The sequence below is a fragment of the Cetorhinus maximus genome, chromosome 2 (assembly GCF_964194155.1).
Source record: "Cetorhinus maximus chromosome 2, sCetMax3.hap1.1, whole genome shotgun sequence".
Classification (NCBI taxonomy): domain Eukaryota; kingdom Metazoa; phylum Chordata; class Chondrichthyes; order Lamniformes; family Cetorhinidae; genus Cetorhinus; species Cetorhinus maximus.
Window position 1 is genome coordinate 48,240,930 of NC_135880.1, and position 13,213 is coordinate 48,254,142.

A 13,213-nucleotide genomic window follows, 5' to 3' on the forward strand; every position below is an offset into this window, starting at 1 on the left:
CTGAAGCATTTACAACAATCTTTAGCCAGAAGTGCCGAGTGGTTGATCCATCTCGGCCTCCTCTGGAGGCCCCCAGCAAGACAGATGCCAGTCTTCAACCAATTTGATTCACTCCACATGATATCAAGGAATGGCTGAAGGCACTGGACACTGCCAAGGCTATGGGGCCTGACAATATTCCGGCAATAGTACTGAAGACTTGTGCTCCAGAACTTGCCCTGCCCCTAGCCAAATTATTCCAGTATGGCTACAACACTGGCATTTACCCAGCTATGTGGAAAATTGCCCAGATATGTCCTGTACACAAAAAAAAAAGCAGGACAAATCCAACCTGGCCAATTACTACCCCATAAGCCTACTCTCGATCATCAGTAAAGTAATGGACTGGGTCATCAACAGTGCTGTCAAGCTGCACTTGTTTAGCAATAACTTGTTCACGGACACTCAGTTTGGGTTCCGCCAGGGCCACTCAGCTCCCAGCCTCGTTATAGCCTTGGTTCAAACATGGACAAAAGAGCTGAACTCCCGAGGTGAGGTGAGAGTGACTGCCCTTGACATCAAGGTAGCATTTGACAGAGTGTGGCATCAGGGAGCCCTAGCAAAACTGGAGTCAATGTGAATCAGGGGGGAAGCTCTCCACTGGTTGGAGTCATACCTAGCACAAAGGAAGATGGTTGTGGTTGTTGGAGATCAGTCAACTCAGCTGTAGGAAATCACTGCAGGAGTTCCTCAGGATAGTGTCCTTGGCCCAACCATCTTCAGCTGCTTCATCAATGACCTTCCTTCCAACATAAGGCCAGAAGTGGGGATGTTCACTGATGATTGCATGATGTTCAGCACCATTCGTGACTCCTCAGGTACTGAAGCAGTCCATGTCCAAATGCAGCAAGACCTGGCCAATATCCAGGCTTGGACTGACAAGTGGCAAGTAACATTCGCACCACACAAGTGCCAGGCAATGACTATCTTCAACAAGAGAGAATCTAACCATCGCCCCATGACGTTCAATGGCATTACCATCACTGAATCCCCCGCTATCCTGGGGGTTACCATTGACCAGAAACTGAACAGCAAGTCAGAGGCTAGGAAACCTGCGACAAGTAACTCACCTCCTGACTCTACAAAGTTTGTCCACCATCTACAAGGCACAAGTCAGGAGTGTGATGGAATACTGCCCACTTGCCTGGATGAGTGCAGCTCCCACAACACTCAAGAAATTTAACATTATCCGGGACAAAGCAGTTCACTTGATTGACACAAACATTCACTCCCTCCACCACCGACGCACAGTAGTAGCAGCTACAAGATGCACTGCAGAAATTCACCAAGGCTCCTTAGACAGCACCTTCGAAACCCAAGACCACTACCATCCAGAAGGACAAGGGCATCAGATAGATGGGAAAACCATCACCTGGAAGTTCCCCTCCAAGTCACTCACCATCCTGACTTGGAAATATATCGCCGTCCCTTCACTATCGCTGGGTGAAAATCCTGAACTCCCTTCCTAACTGCACTGTGGGTGTACCTACACCACATGGACTGCAGCCATTCAAGAAGGCAGCTCACCACCACCTTCTCATGGGCAACTAGGGATGGGCAAGAAATTCTGGCCTAGCCAACGTAGCCCACATGCCATGAATGAATAAAAAAAGGTGTGCAATATCAATCAGAGAATCATAGAACCATACAACACAGGAGGCCATTTGTCCCATGATGAGACCGAATATTTGGTAGCTAAATTGCCGATAACACCAAGATAGGTAGGAAAGTAAGTTGCTAAGAGGAGGTAAAGAGTCTACAAAGTGATATAAGTGAGTCGGCCAAATCTTGGCAGATGGAGTATAATGTGGGAAAATGTGAACTTGTCCACTTTGGCAAGAAGAATAGAAAAGCGTTATGTTATTTAAATGTTGAGAGAGATTGCGGAACTTGGTGGCAGGGAGGGATCGTGAACAACAAAAAGTTAGTATGCGGGTACAGCAAGTGATTAGGAAGGCAAATTGAATGTTAGTGTTTATTGCAAAGGAAATGGAATATAAATGTAGGGAAGTTTTACTGCAGTTGTAAATGGCCTTGGTGAGACTTAAAGTACAGTTTTAGTCTCCTTTTTTGAAAAAAGATATAATTGTGTTAGAAGCAGTTCAGAAAAGGTTCACATGACTCATTCCTGGGATGAAGGGCTGATCTTATGAAGAAAGGTTGAACCGGTTGGGTCTACACCTGTTGGAGTTTAGAAGAATGAGAGGTGATCTTATTGAAACATATAAGATCCTGAGGGGACTTGAGAGGATGAATGTCCCCTCTTTTGCAGGAAAGTCTAGAACTCGGGGAGCAGTTTAAAAATATGAGGTGTCCCTTTAAAATGGAGATGAGAAAAAATTCTTCCTCTGCGGGTCATCAGCCTGTGGGATTCTCTTCCTCAGAAAGCAGTAGAGGCTGAGTCATTGTATTTATTCTAAGCTGTGTTAGATAGATTTTTGATAGACAAGGGAGTCGAGGGTTATGGGGGGCAGACAGGGGAGTGGAGTTGAGACCACAGTCAGATCAGCCATGATATTATCGAATGGCGGAGTGGGCTCGAAGGGCCAATGGCCTGCTCCTGCCCCTGTGTCCAATGTTCCTGAAGTTGCTAATTATATAGAAAAAGGTAGCCTGGAATATTACATTAAATTAATTGTGGAGTAGAGCTAGGGAATGCAGAATCAAATTTTTAAAGTATATTTAGGACTGATATCAAGAACTACTTCTCTGAATGCAAAGAATTGATAATTTAGACTAGACTCTGATTCTGAGGGGTCTTGACAGGGTGGATGTGGAAAGGATGTTGCCTCTTGTGGGATAATCTAGAACTAGGGGTCACTGTTTTAAAAGTAAGGGGTTGTCCATTTAAGACGGAGATGAGATCAGAAGGCCATGAGTTTTTGGAACTCTCCAACTCTAACGGTGGTGGAAGCAGAGTTTTTGAATATTTTTAAGGCAGAGATAAATAGATTCTTGAGAAGCAAGGGTAGGTGGGAATGTGGAGTTGAGGTTGCAATCAGATCAGCTGTGATCTTTTTGAATGGTGGAGTAGGCTCGAGGGGCTGAGTGGCCTACTCCTGCTCCTAATTCGTGTGTTCATATATTGAAATTAGCCAGGGTCTGAAAATGGAATGTCTACCTGATGCCATAGTTGAAGTGCAACAAGGGGTTTGGTAAAGGGAGACCCAAAAAGATGAGGATAGTGTATGTGTGTTTGTTTGTTTGTGTTTTGCTTTCCATACCATCATCCAGTACGTTCCTGGCTCTTGGTGGAATAACTTGGTTTTGGAATTTGTTTGTTTGCTGAAACAGTCCACAATGAAATCGACATTGTAGAATAAGTTTGATCGATCGGCGTCTGAGATTAAGTCAAATCATCTAACATGGTCTTTATTGTTTTGCTGGAAATGAGGATCAGATAGAGAAGGCCTTCTTCTAAAGTTATTACACATGTGCCAGAGTTTAGTGACCTAACAGTGGCATTCTTGTTCGCTCTTATCACAGAACGGGAGCATTACATGCAGTAAATACATGGTATAAAAACGTGCTGTTTTTTAAAGAAAATAGCCTTAGATTGAAAATTTCATATTACAGGGCACCATCACCAAATAAAATTGACAGGCGTCTATCGCATTTTCAGTAAGTTTCTGTTTCAATGATAATGCACCATCAGTAAAAACTGGCACTTTCTGAATGCAATCTGCTATGTTGTGGATAAGTCCAGTTTACAACACTTCAGGTGGGGAATGCTTGGCTTTTCTTTTTTAGAATGTTTTCTTGGTGATGGTTTCAAGTGCTATAATTTCCTGATAGCTCTCCCTTAACTTTTTATTCAATTTGTAAATTAACTTGTTGCACATGGACACTAATTGCATCAAAATTGAAAACAAATATTGGGATTTAACATAAAAATTATAATTTCTATTCAGTTTTGGTGAAAATTGTATCCATTAACTCAGAAGGATTACTATACTCAAGGCATCAGAATTTTATAAAACCTTGGCATTAACACGATCAATGTTTTTCTGCTGACTGCCGTTAAATTTTGTTAAAAAAAAACTTTAAAATGTCTTAATTTTTTTAATGTTGGTACATTAATATAATACCATGGCTGAGATGGCTGAAACATGCCATATATGGTTGTGAATAGTTTTAAGTTGAAACTTTTATTTATTCAAAATTGGTAAAACACTGAAACCATTTGTGTTTACATTTCAGGTTAGCACTGTATGTATATGAATATCTACTCCATGTAGGAGCACAAAAATCAGCACAAACATTTTTATCAGAGGTGAGCCTTCCTTTAAGCTTAACGTATTTTTGGTTCTGTTTGTTATGAATTTTCAGTCTGTGGACTTGCAGATTCTGCCTTGTGCAATAAACTGGTTCAAATATGCCTTAAATAGGATTTCCACTTTGCATACATTTTAAATAACATAGTATGCATGTTATTTATAGCTGTGAAAATAAGTTAGAATAATTGTAAACCCTTGTGGGTTTAGGCAGACATTTGCAACATTCCTAATATCCTATGTTCAGATACGATTCAGTTTTGATTACTTCACATGGAACTTTCTCCCTAAATCAATGCAGAGACCTCACACCATGCTATGCTGTTACAAACTGGCAACTGTGCTGTTATATACACAGGGTAATCTGAAAGAGGGGACTTGAATTTGCATCCAGTTGCTTTTTAGAGCCAATTTTAAATTTCAGGAGATGTATGTTTAAATTCTGACTTAAATTGAAGTACACAAATGTGTACTGGTTACATGGTATATTATGATGAAGAAAGACCATAAATTTACAACAAACCTGGATTCACATCCAACATGTCAGTGTGGTATAAAATCACATTTTTAAGTTAGTGACTGTAGGGTGGGTGGATATATTTTGGATATTATATTAATAATTTTTTTGTTAGTTTCTAATTATCTCTAATTCTGGCCTCTTGTGCATTCAAAATTAAAATCGCTCCACCATTAGTGGCTGTGCTTTCAGTTGCCTTGGCCCAGTGCTCTGGGATTCCCTCTGTATACCTCTCTGCCTCTCTACTCTGCTTTTGTCCTTTAAGACATTCATTAAAACTTACCTTTTTGACCAAGCTTTTAATCATCTGACCGAATATCTCCCTGTGTGGCTCGGTGTCAAACTTTGCTTCCAATGGTCCTGTGAAGTGCCTTGGGATGTTTATTACGTTAAAAGCGCTATACAAAGTTGTTGTTGTAAACATGGTGTACATCTGTAGATACAATGGTGTGATCTCAATTTATCTTTTAGATACGATGGGAGAAAAACATTACATTAGGAGAACCACCAGGATTCTTACATTCATGGTGGTGGTAAGTTTATTTTAATAATAAATAAATATATCTCATACGTTCCTTCCAGGACTTTGATATCATTTATAGAGCTGGATATTATTAAATGATTTTAGCATACATTGTGATTATTCAATAATTAACTTCATGTGCCGAATGTCTTATTGCTGTGTTGAAAATACCCGAAGTAAAAACAGAAGGTGCTGGAAATATTCAGCAGGCCTGGCAACGCCTGTGAAGAGGGAAGTAGAGTTAATGTTTTGAGTTGAATATGACTCTTCTTCAGATGCTGCCAGACTTGCTGAGTATTTCTAGCATTTTCTGCTTATAATTCAGATTTCCAGCATCCAAAGTATTTTGCTTTGATATTAAAAATGCCCATCTGTTTTCATGCTTTAAATACATGATACAAATGTACAAATTCCACTTTGATGTGCGGATTCTTGATACAATGTATGCATGCATTGTCAACTGAGTTGTTTGCATATGTTGGCAACATACTTGTTTTGATAATGGTGTATATCAGACAGATATTTACACTGAGCAGCCTGCAAGAAAGAGCTTTTTCAATTGTACAATTCGGATTTTATTTCAGAGGTGTTTAAATGCATAATTCAGTTGATTTGTACACAAGTTTTTAATTTTTATTGATCGTTTTAGAAATTAATGTTCTAATGTTTATTTAAAAATTAAAACCCAGTTTTAAATGCACAAACAATTATTACCATCTTGAAGCAAAGACAGACAACAGAACATGAGACTGAAATGAAAGGGTCATGACTTTTAATGGATAAAAAAAAGACACATTTGACATTTCAGTTCGTGCCAAAATTGGGAGAGCTGTCTCACAGGCTAGTCAAGCAACTGCCTGACATAGTCATCCTCACGGAATCATGTCTTACAGATAATGTCCCAGACTCCACCATCACCATCCCTGGGTATATCCTGTCCCACTAGCAGGACAGACCCAGCAGAGGTGGCGCACAGTGGTATACAGTCAGGAGTTGCCCTGGGAGTCCTCAACATCGACTCCAGACCCCATGAAGTCTTGTGGCATCAGGTCAAACATGGGCAAGGAAACCTCCTGCTGATTACCACGTACCGCTCTCCCTCAGCTGATGAATCAGTGCTCCTCCATGTTGAACATCACTTGGAGGAAGCACTGAGGGTGGCAAGGGCACGGAATGTTCTCTGGGTGAGGGACTTCATTGTCCATCACCAAGAGTGGCTCGGTAGCACCACTACTGACCGAGCTGGCCGAGTCCTAAATGACATAGCTGCTAGACTGGGTCTGCGGCAGGTGGTGAGGGAACCAACAAGAGGGAAAAACATACTTGACCTCAGCCTTACCAACCTGCCTGCCACAGAATCATCTGTCCATGACAGCATTGGTAGGAATGACAATGGCACAGTCATTGTGGAGACGAAATTCCACCTTCACATTGAGGATACCCTCCATCGTGTTGTGTGGCACTATCACCGTGCTAAATGGGATAAATTTCGAACAGATCTAGCAACTCAAGACTGGGCATCCATGAGGTGCTGCGGGCCATCAGCAGCAGCAGAATTGTACTCGATCACAACCTGTAACCTCATGGCCCGGCATATCTCCCACGCTATCATTACCATCAAGCCAGGGGACCAACCCTGGTTCAATGAAGAGTGCAGGATGGCATGCCAGGAGCAGCACCAGGTGTACCTAAAAATGAGGTGTCAACCTGCTGAAGCTATAACACAGGACTACTTGGATGCCAAACAGCATAAGCAGCAAGTGATAGACAGAGCTAAGCGATCCCGCAACCAACGGATCAGATCTAAGCTCTGCAGTCCTGCCACATCGTGAATGTTGGTGGACAATTAAACAACTCATTGGAGGAGGTGATTCCACAAATATCGCCATCTTGAATGATGGAGGAGCCCAGCACATCAGTGCAAATGATAAGGCTGAAGCATTCGCAACAATCTTCAGCCAGAAGTGCCGAGTGGATGATCCTCCGGAGGTCCCCAGCATCTCAGATGCCAGTCTTCAACCAATTCGATTCACTCCACATAATATCAAGAAACAGCTGAAGCAACTGGATACTGCAAAGGCTATGGGCCCTGACGACATTCTGGCATTAGCACTGAAGACTTGTGCTCCAGTACTTGCTGCGGCCCTAGCCAAGCTGTTCCAGTACAGCTACAACAATGGCATCTACCGGCCACGTGGAAAATTGCCCAGGTATGTCCTGTACACAAAATGCAGGACAAATCCAACCCGGCCAATTACCACCGCATCAGTCTACTCTCCATCATCAGTAAAGTAATGGAAGGGGTTATCAAAATTGCTATCAAGTGGCACTTGCTTAGCAATAACCTGCTCACTGATGCCCAGTTTGGGTTCCGCCAGGGCCACTCAGCTCCTGACCTCGTTACAGCCTTGGTTCAAACATGGACAAAAGAGCTGAACTCCCGAGGTGAGGTGAGAGTAACTGCCCTTGACGTCAAGGCAGCATTTGACCGAGTGTGGCATCAAGGAGCCCTAGCACAACTGGAGTCAATGGGAATTGGGGGAAAACTCTCCGCTGGTTGGCGTCATTCATAGCACAAAGGAAGATGGTTATGGTTGTTGGAGGTCAGTATTCTCAGCTCCAAGACATCACTGCAGGAGTTCCTCAGGGTAGTGTCCTAGGCCCAACCATCTTCAGCTATTTCATCAATGACCTTCTTTCCATCATAAGGCCAGAAGTGGGGATGTTCGCTGATGATTGCACAAGGTTCAGCACCATTCCCAACTCTTCAGACACTGAAGCAGTCCATGTCCAAATGCAGCAAGACCTGGACAATATTCAGGCTTGGGCTGACAAGTGGCAAGTAACATTCGCGCCATACAAGTGTCAGGCAATGACCATCTCCAACAAGAGATAATCCAACCATCGCCCCTGGATGTTCAATGGCATTACCATCATGAATCCCCCATTATCAACATCCTGGGGGTTACCATTGAGCAGAAACTGAACTGGACTAGCCATATAAATGCTGTGGCTACAAGAGCAGGTCAGAGGCTAGGAATTGTGCAATGAGTAACTCTCCTCCTGACTCCCCAAAGCCTGTCCACCATCTACAAGGCACAGGTCAGGAGTGTGATGGAATACTCCCCATTTGCCTGGATGAGTTTGGCTCCTACAACACTGAAGAAGTTGGACACCATTCAGGACAAAGCAGCCTGCTTGATTGGCACCACATCCACAAACATTCACCCCCTCCACCACCGACACACAGTAGCAGCAGTGTGTACCATCTACAAGATGCACTGCAGAAATTCACCAAGGCCCCTTAGACAGCATCTTCCAAACCCACGACCACTACCACCTAGAAGGACAAGGGCAGTAGATAGTTGGGAACACCACCACCTGGAAGTTTCCCTCCAAGTCACTCACCATCCTGACTTGGAAATATATCACCATTCGTTCACTGTTGCTGGGTGAAAACCCTGCTACTCTCTTCCTAACAGTACTGTGGGTGTACCTACACCACATGGACTGTAGCGGTTCAAGATAGCAGCTTCTTAAGGGTAAATAGGGATGGGCAATAAATGTTGGCCCAGCCAGCGAAGCCCATATCCCGTGAATTAATTTTTAAAAAAATGCAAGCTTTATTTGTATAGCAATATAGTTAAAATCAGATCATTTCACCTTTGGGACCTGGTTTAGGATCTGATCATTTCTGATGGAATGAAAGGCTTGTCACTGTGTGTTGGCATCAAGGATTCCAAATGAAATATATGTGAGCAGTTGCTGTTCGCGGTTTGGTGCACTTTGGTCACATTTGGCAAACTCATTTGGGCCACAAGGATGGTTGGGGTACAAATGGTAAAATGTACTGATGGAAATTGGATGGTCTCCTGAAGCTGAGAATAATGTAAGTTGAAATAGAAAGATTTATTCTGCAGTAGTACTTGGCTTTGGAGTGCCTGCTGCACATGGTGGATGACAAATGTGTAAAATAGAATTCCCATCACTGACATCTCTCTTGTTATTCAGTACAATAGCATTCCTAAAATATAAGTTTTGATATAAATGGCTGCATCATTTATTTAAATAGTATTGACTGTCAGTATCATATTTAGGCAAAAGTATTAGTGAAAATATGTAACCTTTTAGATATAATAATGGTTAACAACTATAAAAGTTTACAGGAGCGAAATGTAATTAAGTTTTTTTTTGGAGGGTGACGGTTTGAAACCAGGAAAACATATCCACTAGACTGTCAGAAACTGACTGCTTGCTTCCTAACCGTTAGTTGGAAATCATATAAATCATTATCATTCCTCCCCTCCCCTCTCATCAGTATACTCTGGATTCTGATGTATCCAGCACAAACAGAGATTGGATTTAATCAATTGTGTGCCATAGTTGGAGGTCACTGAATGTGGTTGTTCTGTTGTAACTGATTGCACTCACAGTGAGAAGTATAGTTTACAAGGCAACACAGGCAGATTCTTTTCCGCCCCTGCCTCTTTGTTTTTTTTTGTTTGTCTGACAGTAGGAGTTAATGTTTACTTGTACTCCTTAGCGTATATGAAAGAAGATTTAAAAATAGAGGGGAGTGCTTTCTAATTTGAGGAGTAACTAATTCACAATTTGAGCTAACTCATTGACGAAATACCAAGGACATGAAATTGGACCGGCCTTGAAAATGGCAGCGAGTATCATGATGCGTGATAATTATAGTTGCCTGTTGATTTGCATGATAACTGCGTGCTACCAATGCTAGCTGTGCTGCTAAATGGCTGCATGATTCTGTAGGGGATCCAAGTTTATTGAACGCAGACACCACTTAAAGCAAGCCCACAGTACTTAAAGCTGGCCTGCATCTCTTACAGGGGAGCTGCATTCTGGTTGACGTGGCTGCTGAAACTGGTTGCAGAAGAGGGTGTGTGCAAGAAGGACATTAAAGGCACAAAGGCTAGAGAACAGTCTCAAAGGTTCTCTGGGGCTGTGCAGAAGGAGAGAGGGGCCCACTTGCCAGAAGGAATGACTGGCAAAACTTGGAAATGACTGATACTGGTCCAAGCTGGAGTTCCATTTTAAGGTGTACAAGGCCAGTCCAGGAGCGTACCAGTCATTTCCCGAATTTTGCTGGTTTTTCCTTAATGGAAGTAGATAACCATGGTCATCAATGCTAGGAGTTTAGCCCTGAGGATCTGGATGCAGTGGCACAAGTAATTCAGTGACCTCACATGAATACAGTAAGTTGTCACTTAAAGTTGTGGATGTGTTTCTGAAAATCACAACGTTAAGTGAAACAACTTTATGTGAACCTAGGAATCAATGTTAAAGCCGTTGTTAGGGTTTGGACGTTTCTTGACCAGAAAAACCAATGTACAAGTTGAAATATTGTACCATACATGTGCAGCACTGTGCATTCCTAGCTGGAATAACTTGCAAAGTAAAATAATTCACTGGATCTAACAGAAAATACTTTATAAATTCAAATTAGATAACACTACATCACCCAAACAAGCCCTGAGTAGCACCGCTTCTGTATCTCACCCACAGCACTACTGAAACTCAGCTTAAGTTTTTGCTTGCTTTTCTTTACAATTCTGTCTCTCTCCCTCTCCTTCCCCATTCTGTCTCTCCTTTCCTACTCTCTCTCCCTCCCACTCTGTCCCTCTCCCTTCCACTCTGTGTGTGTCTCTCTCTCTGCCCCTCTCTCTCCTTTCCCACTCTGTATCACCTCACCCTCCTCATCCTCACCCCAGCCCAGCCCAGCCCAGTAAGTGATTTAACAACCTGAGGCTCTGGCTAATTCCCACCTGAGACTGGGAGCCTGGTCCTCTTCCTGACATTCTGCAGAGAGCTAAGGCCCTGTCCCGGGCTGCGGATGGAGCTGGGGGAGGGGGCAGCGGATGGACCCTGAGGTGAGGAGGTGGAGGTGGGATGGAGCCAGGGACCTTGCTCCCTTCAATCACCCCCCCACCCCCACCACCCACTGCCCCCCAACTGCCCCTGGGTTACTTAAACTTCACTATCTGATTGGCGCTTGGCAGCTTCCTGTCCTTGCCCTGCGTTCCTGCTCCCGGCTCTCCCCACAGCCTTGGCCTCTGGTGACAGCAGCAGTGGCTTCGGCATCAAAACATGGTGGCAGCTGGTCCAGAATGCAGCACACAGTGTGTTGGATCCTAGTTACCAGTTTGTTGGGACTTATGGATTTGGGTTGTACGCTTGTTGTGGGGTGACTGAGGTGGTACGAGAGACAGAGTTGGTCAGCAGACACTTCTTAGGTGGAACACATTCTGTTTATTTACAAAGGTACCCAGCAGCTACACTTGTGTGCTTTCAACTCAAACCCTATCTCCATACCAGTGACTACAGGGGTAGCCCGCACTACTCCTCTATTAGTTACATAAGATCATGTGATCTTCCTTTATAATATCCTTCTTAAAGGTATACTGCACATTGCATAAAGCATCGTTAACACATCCCTCCCCCTTTACTCGGAAACACATTGTACATTTACAAGTACAATTTTCTCAAAATAGCAAATTATTTACACAGTTAAGTAATTTACAAATTCAGTCTTTCTGGGGGTTTCCTTATGCATGTAAAACGTCTCAGCTCTACAACTTCAGACGACTTGTCAGGAACCTCCTTTTCCGAAGTTGACTGAACTTCAAGCTCTTCGGCGGCAACCTGCAAATTTGTTTCCTCAACTCTTACAGGTACAACAGACACATCAGACACATCTGTATTAGGTTGAGTTCTCTCAACAGGAAACATTGGCCTGGTCGTGAACACTGGCAGAATCATTTCTTGGTGATTTGTTTCTCACTTCCTTAGATGATCCATATGTCTCCATATGACCCTGCCTTCCACCTTCACGTGGTAAGATAGAGGTCCAGTCATTGCATTATTTCACCCGGTAACCACTTTGGTTCATCTCCAAAGTTTTTCACATATACCGTCTCTCCCACGGTAAACTTCCCATCGCGACTATGCCATTCATGTCTAGGCTTATGACTTCTCTGACTCCTTTCCACCTTCCCCTCTAAATTCGGCATTATTAAGCTCAATCTCATCCTGAGATGGCGTTTCATCAATTGTTGTGTGAGGGGTGGTCCTATCATGGAAAAGAAAGTGTGTTAGCCAGGTTGCTATGGAATCTTCAGTTAGCTTTTTCATGCCTGACTTAAATGTTTGAACTGCTCTTTCGGCCATTCCATTTGAGGAAGGGTGGTACAGTGAAGTTTTTACGAGTGATACCGTTAAGGCTGATAAACTGTTGAAACTCAGCACTCATAAATGCCATGCCGTTATCAGATACGATTACTTCTGGTAGTCTGTGAATGATAAAACTTTGACGTAACTTCCTAATTGTAGCAGAAGATGCTGGTGACTTCACCTCATATATGTCTATCCATTTTGAGTGGGCATTAACAATTATTCCCTTGAAAGGTGCCACATAGTCAATGTGTAACTGCACCCATGGCCTTCCTGGCCACTCGCAAGGGTGTAATGGAGCTGTTGAAGGTAACCTTTGCAATTGCTGACACTGCACACAATTCTTCACTAAGCTCTCTATTTTCTCATCCATCCTAGGCCACCTCTGTAGCTGCATGCTGTGGTCTTTATTCGGGAAATTCCTGGATGAGCATTATGTCGTTCAATTAACAATGGCTTTCTTCCATTTGGAGGAACAATCACCCGTGCTCCCCATAATAAGATACCATCATGGCTGGTTATTTCATGTCTTCTCTTAAAGTACGGCTTCATTTTGTCAGATACCTGCTCTTGTGACCAACCATGAAGTACTTGTTCTCGTACTTTGGATAAGACTGGATCTTGACTTGTCCAGTCTCTGATCTGTCTAGCACATACCAACGATGA

At 43.1% G+C, this 13,213-nt stretch overlaps 1 protein-coding gene across 10 annotated transcripts in view; it reads left to right on the forward strand.

Moving 5' to 3' along the window:
* Positions 1-13,213, forward strand: part of LOC144694155 (single-stranded DNA-binding protein 2) — a 587,421-nt gene that overhangs the window by 160,477 nt on the left and 413,731 nt on the right. For all 10 annotated transcript variants that reach the window (XM_078564501.1, XM_078564508.1, XM_078564524.1 and 7 more), the window contains exons 2-3: positions 4,240-4,312; positions 5,302-5,363. In XM_078564501.1, the coding sequence (XP_078420627.1) occupies positions 4,240-4,312; positions 5,302-5,363 (135 nt within the window). The remainder of the gene's footprint in view (positions 1-4,239; positions 4,313-5,301; positions 5,364-13,213) is intronic.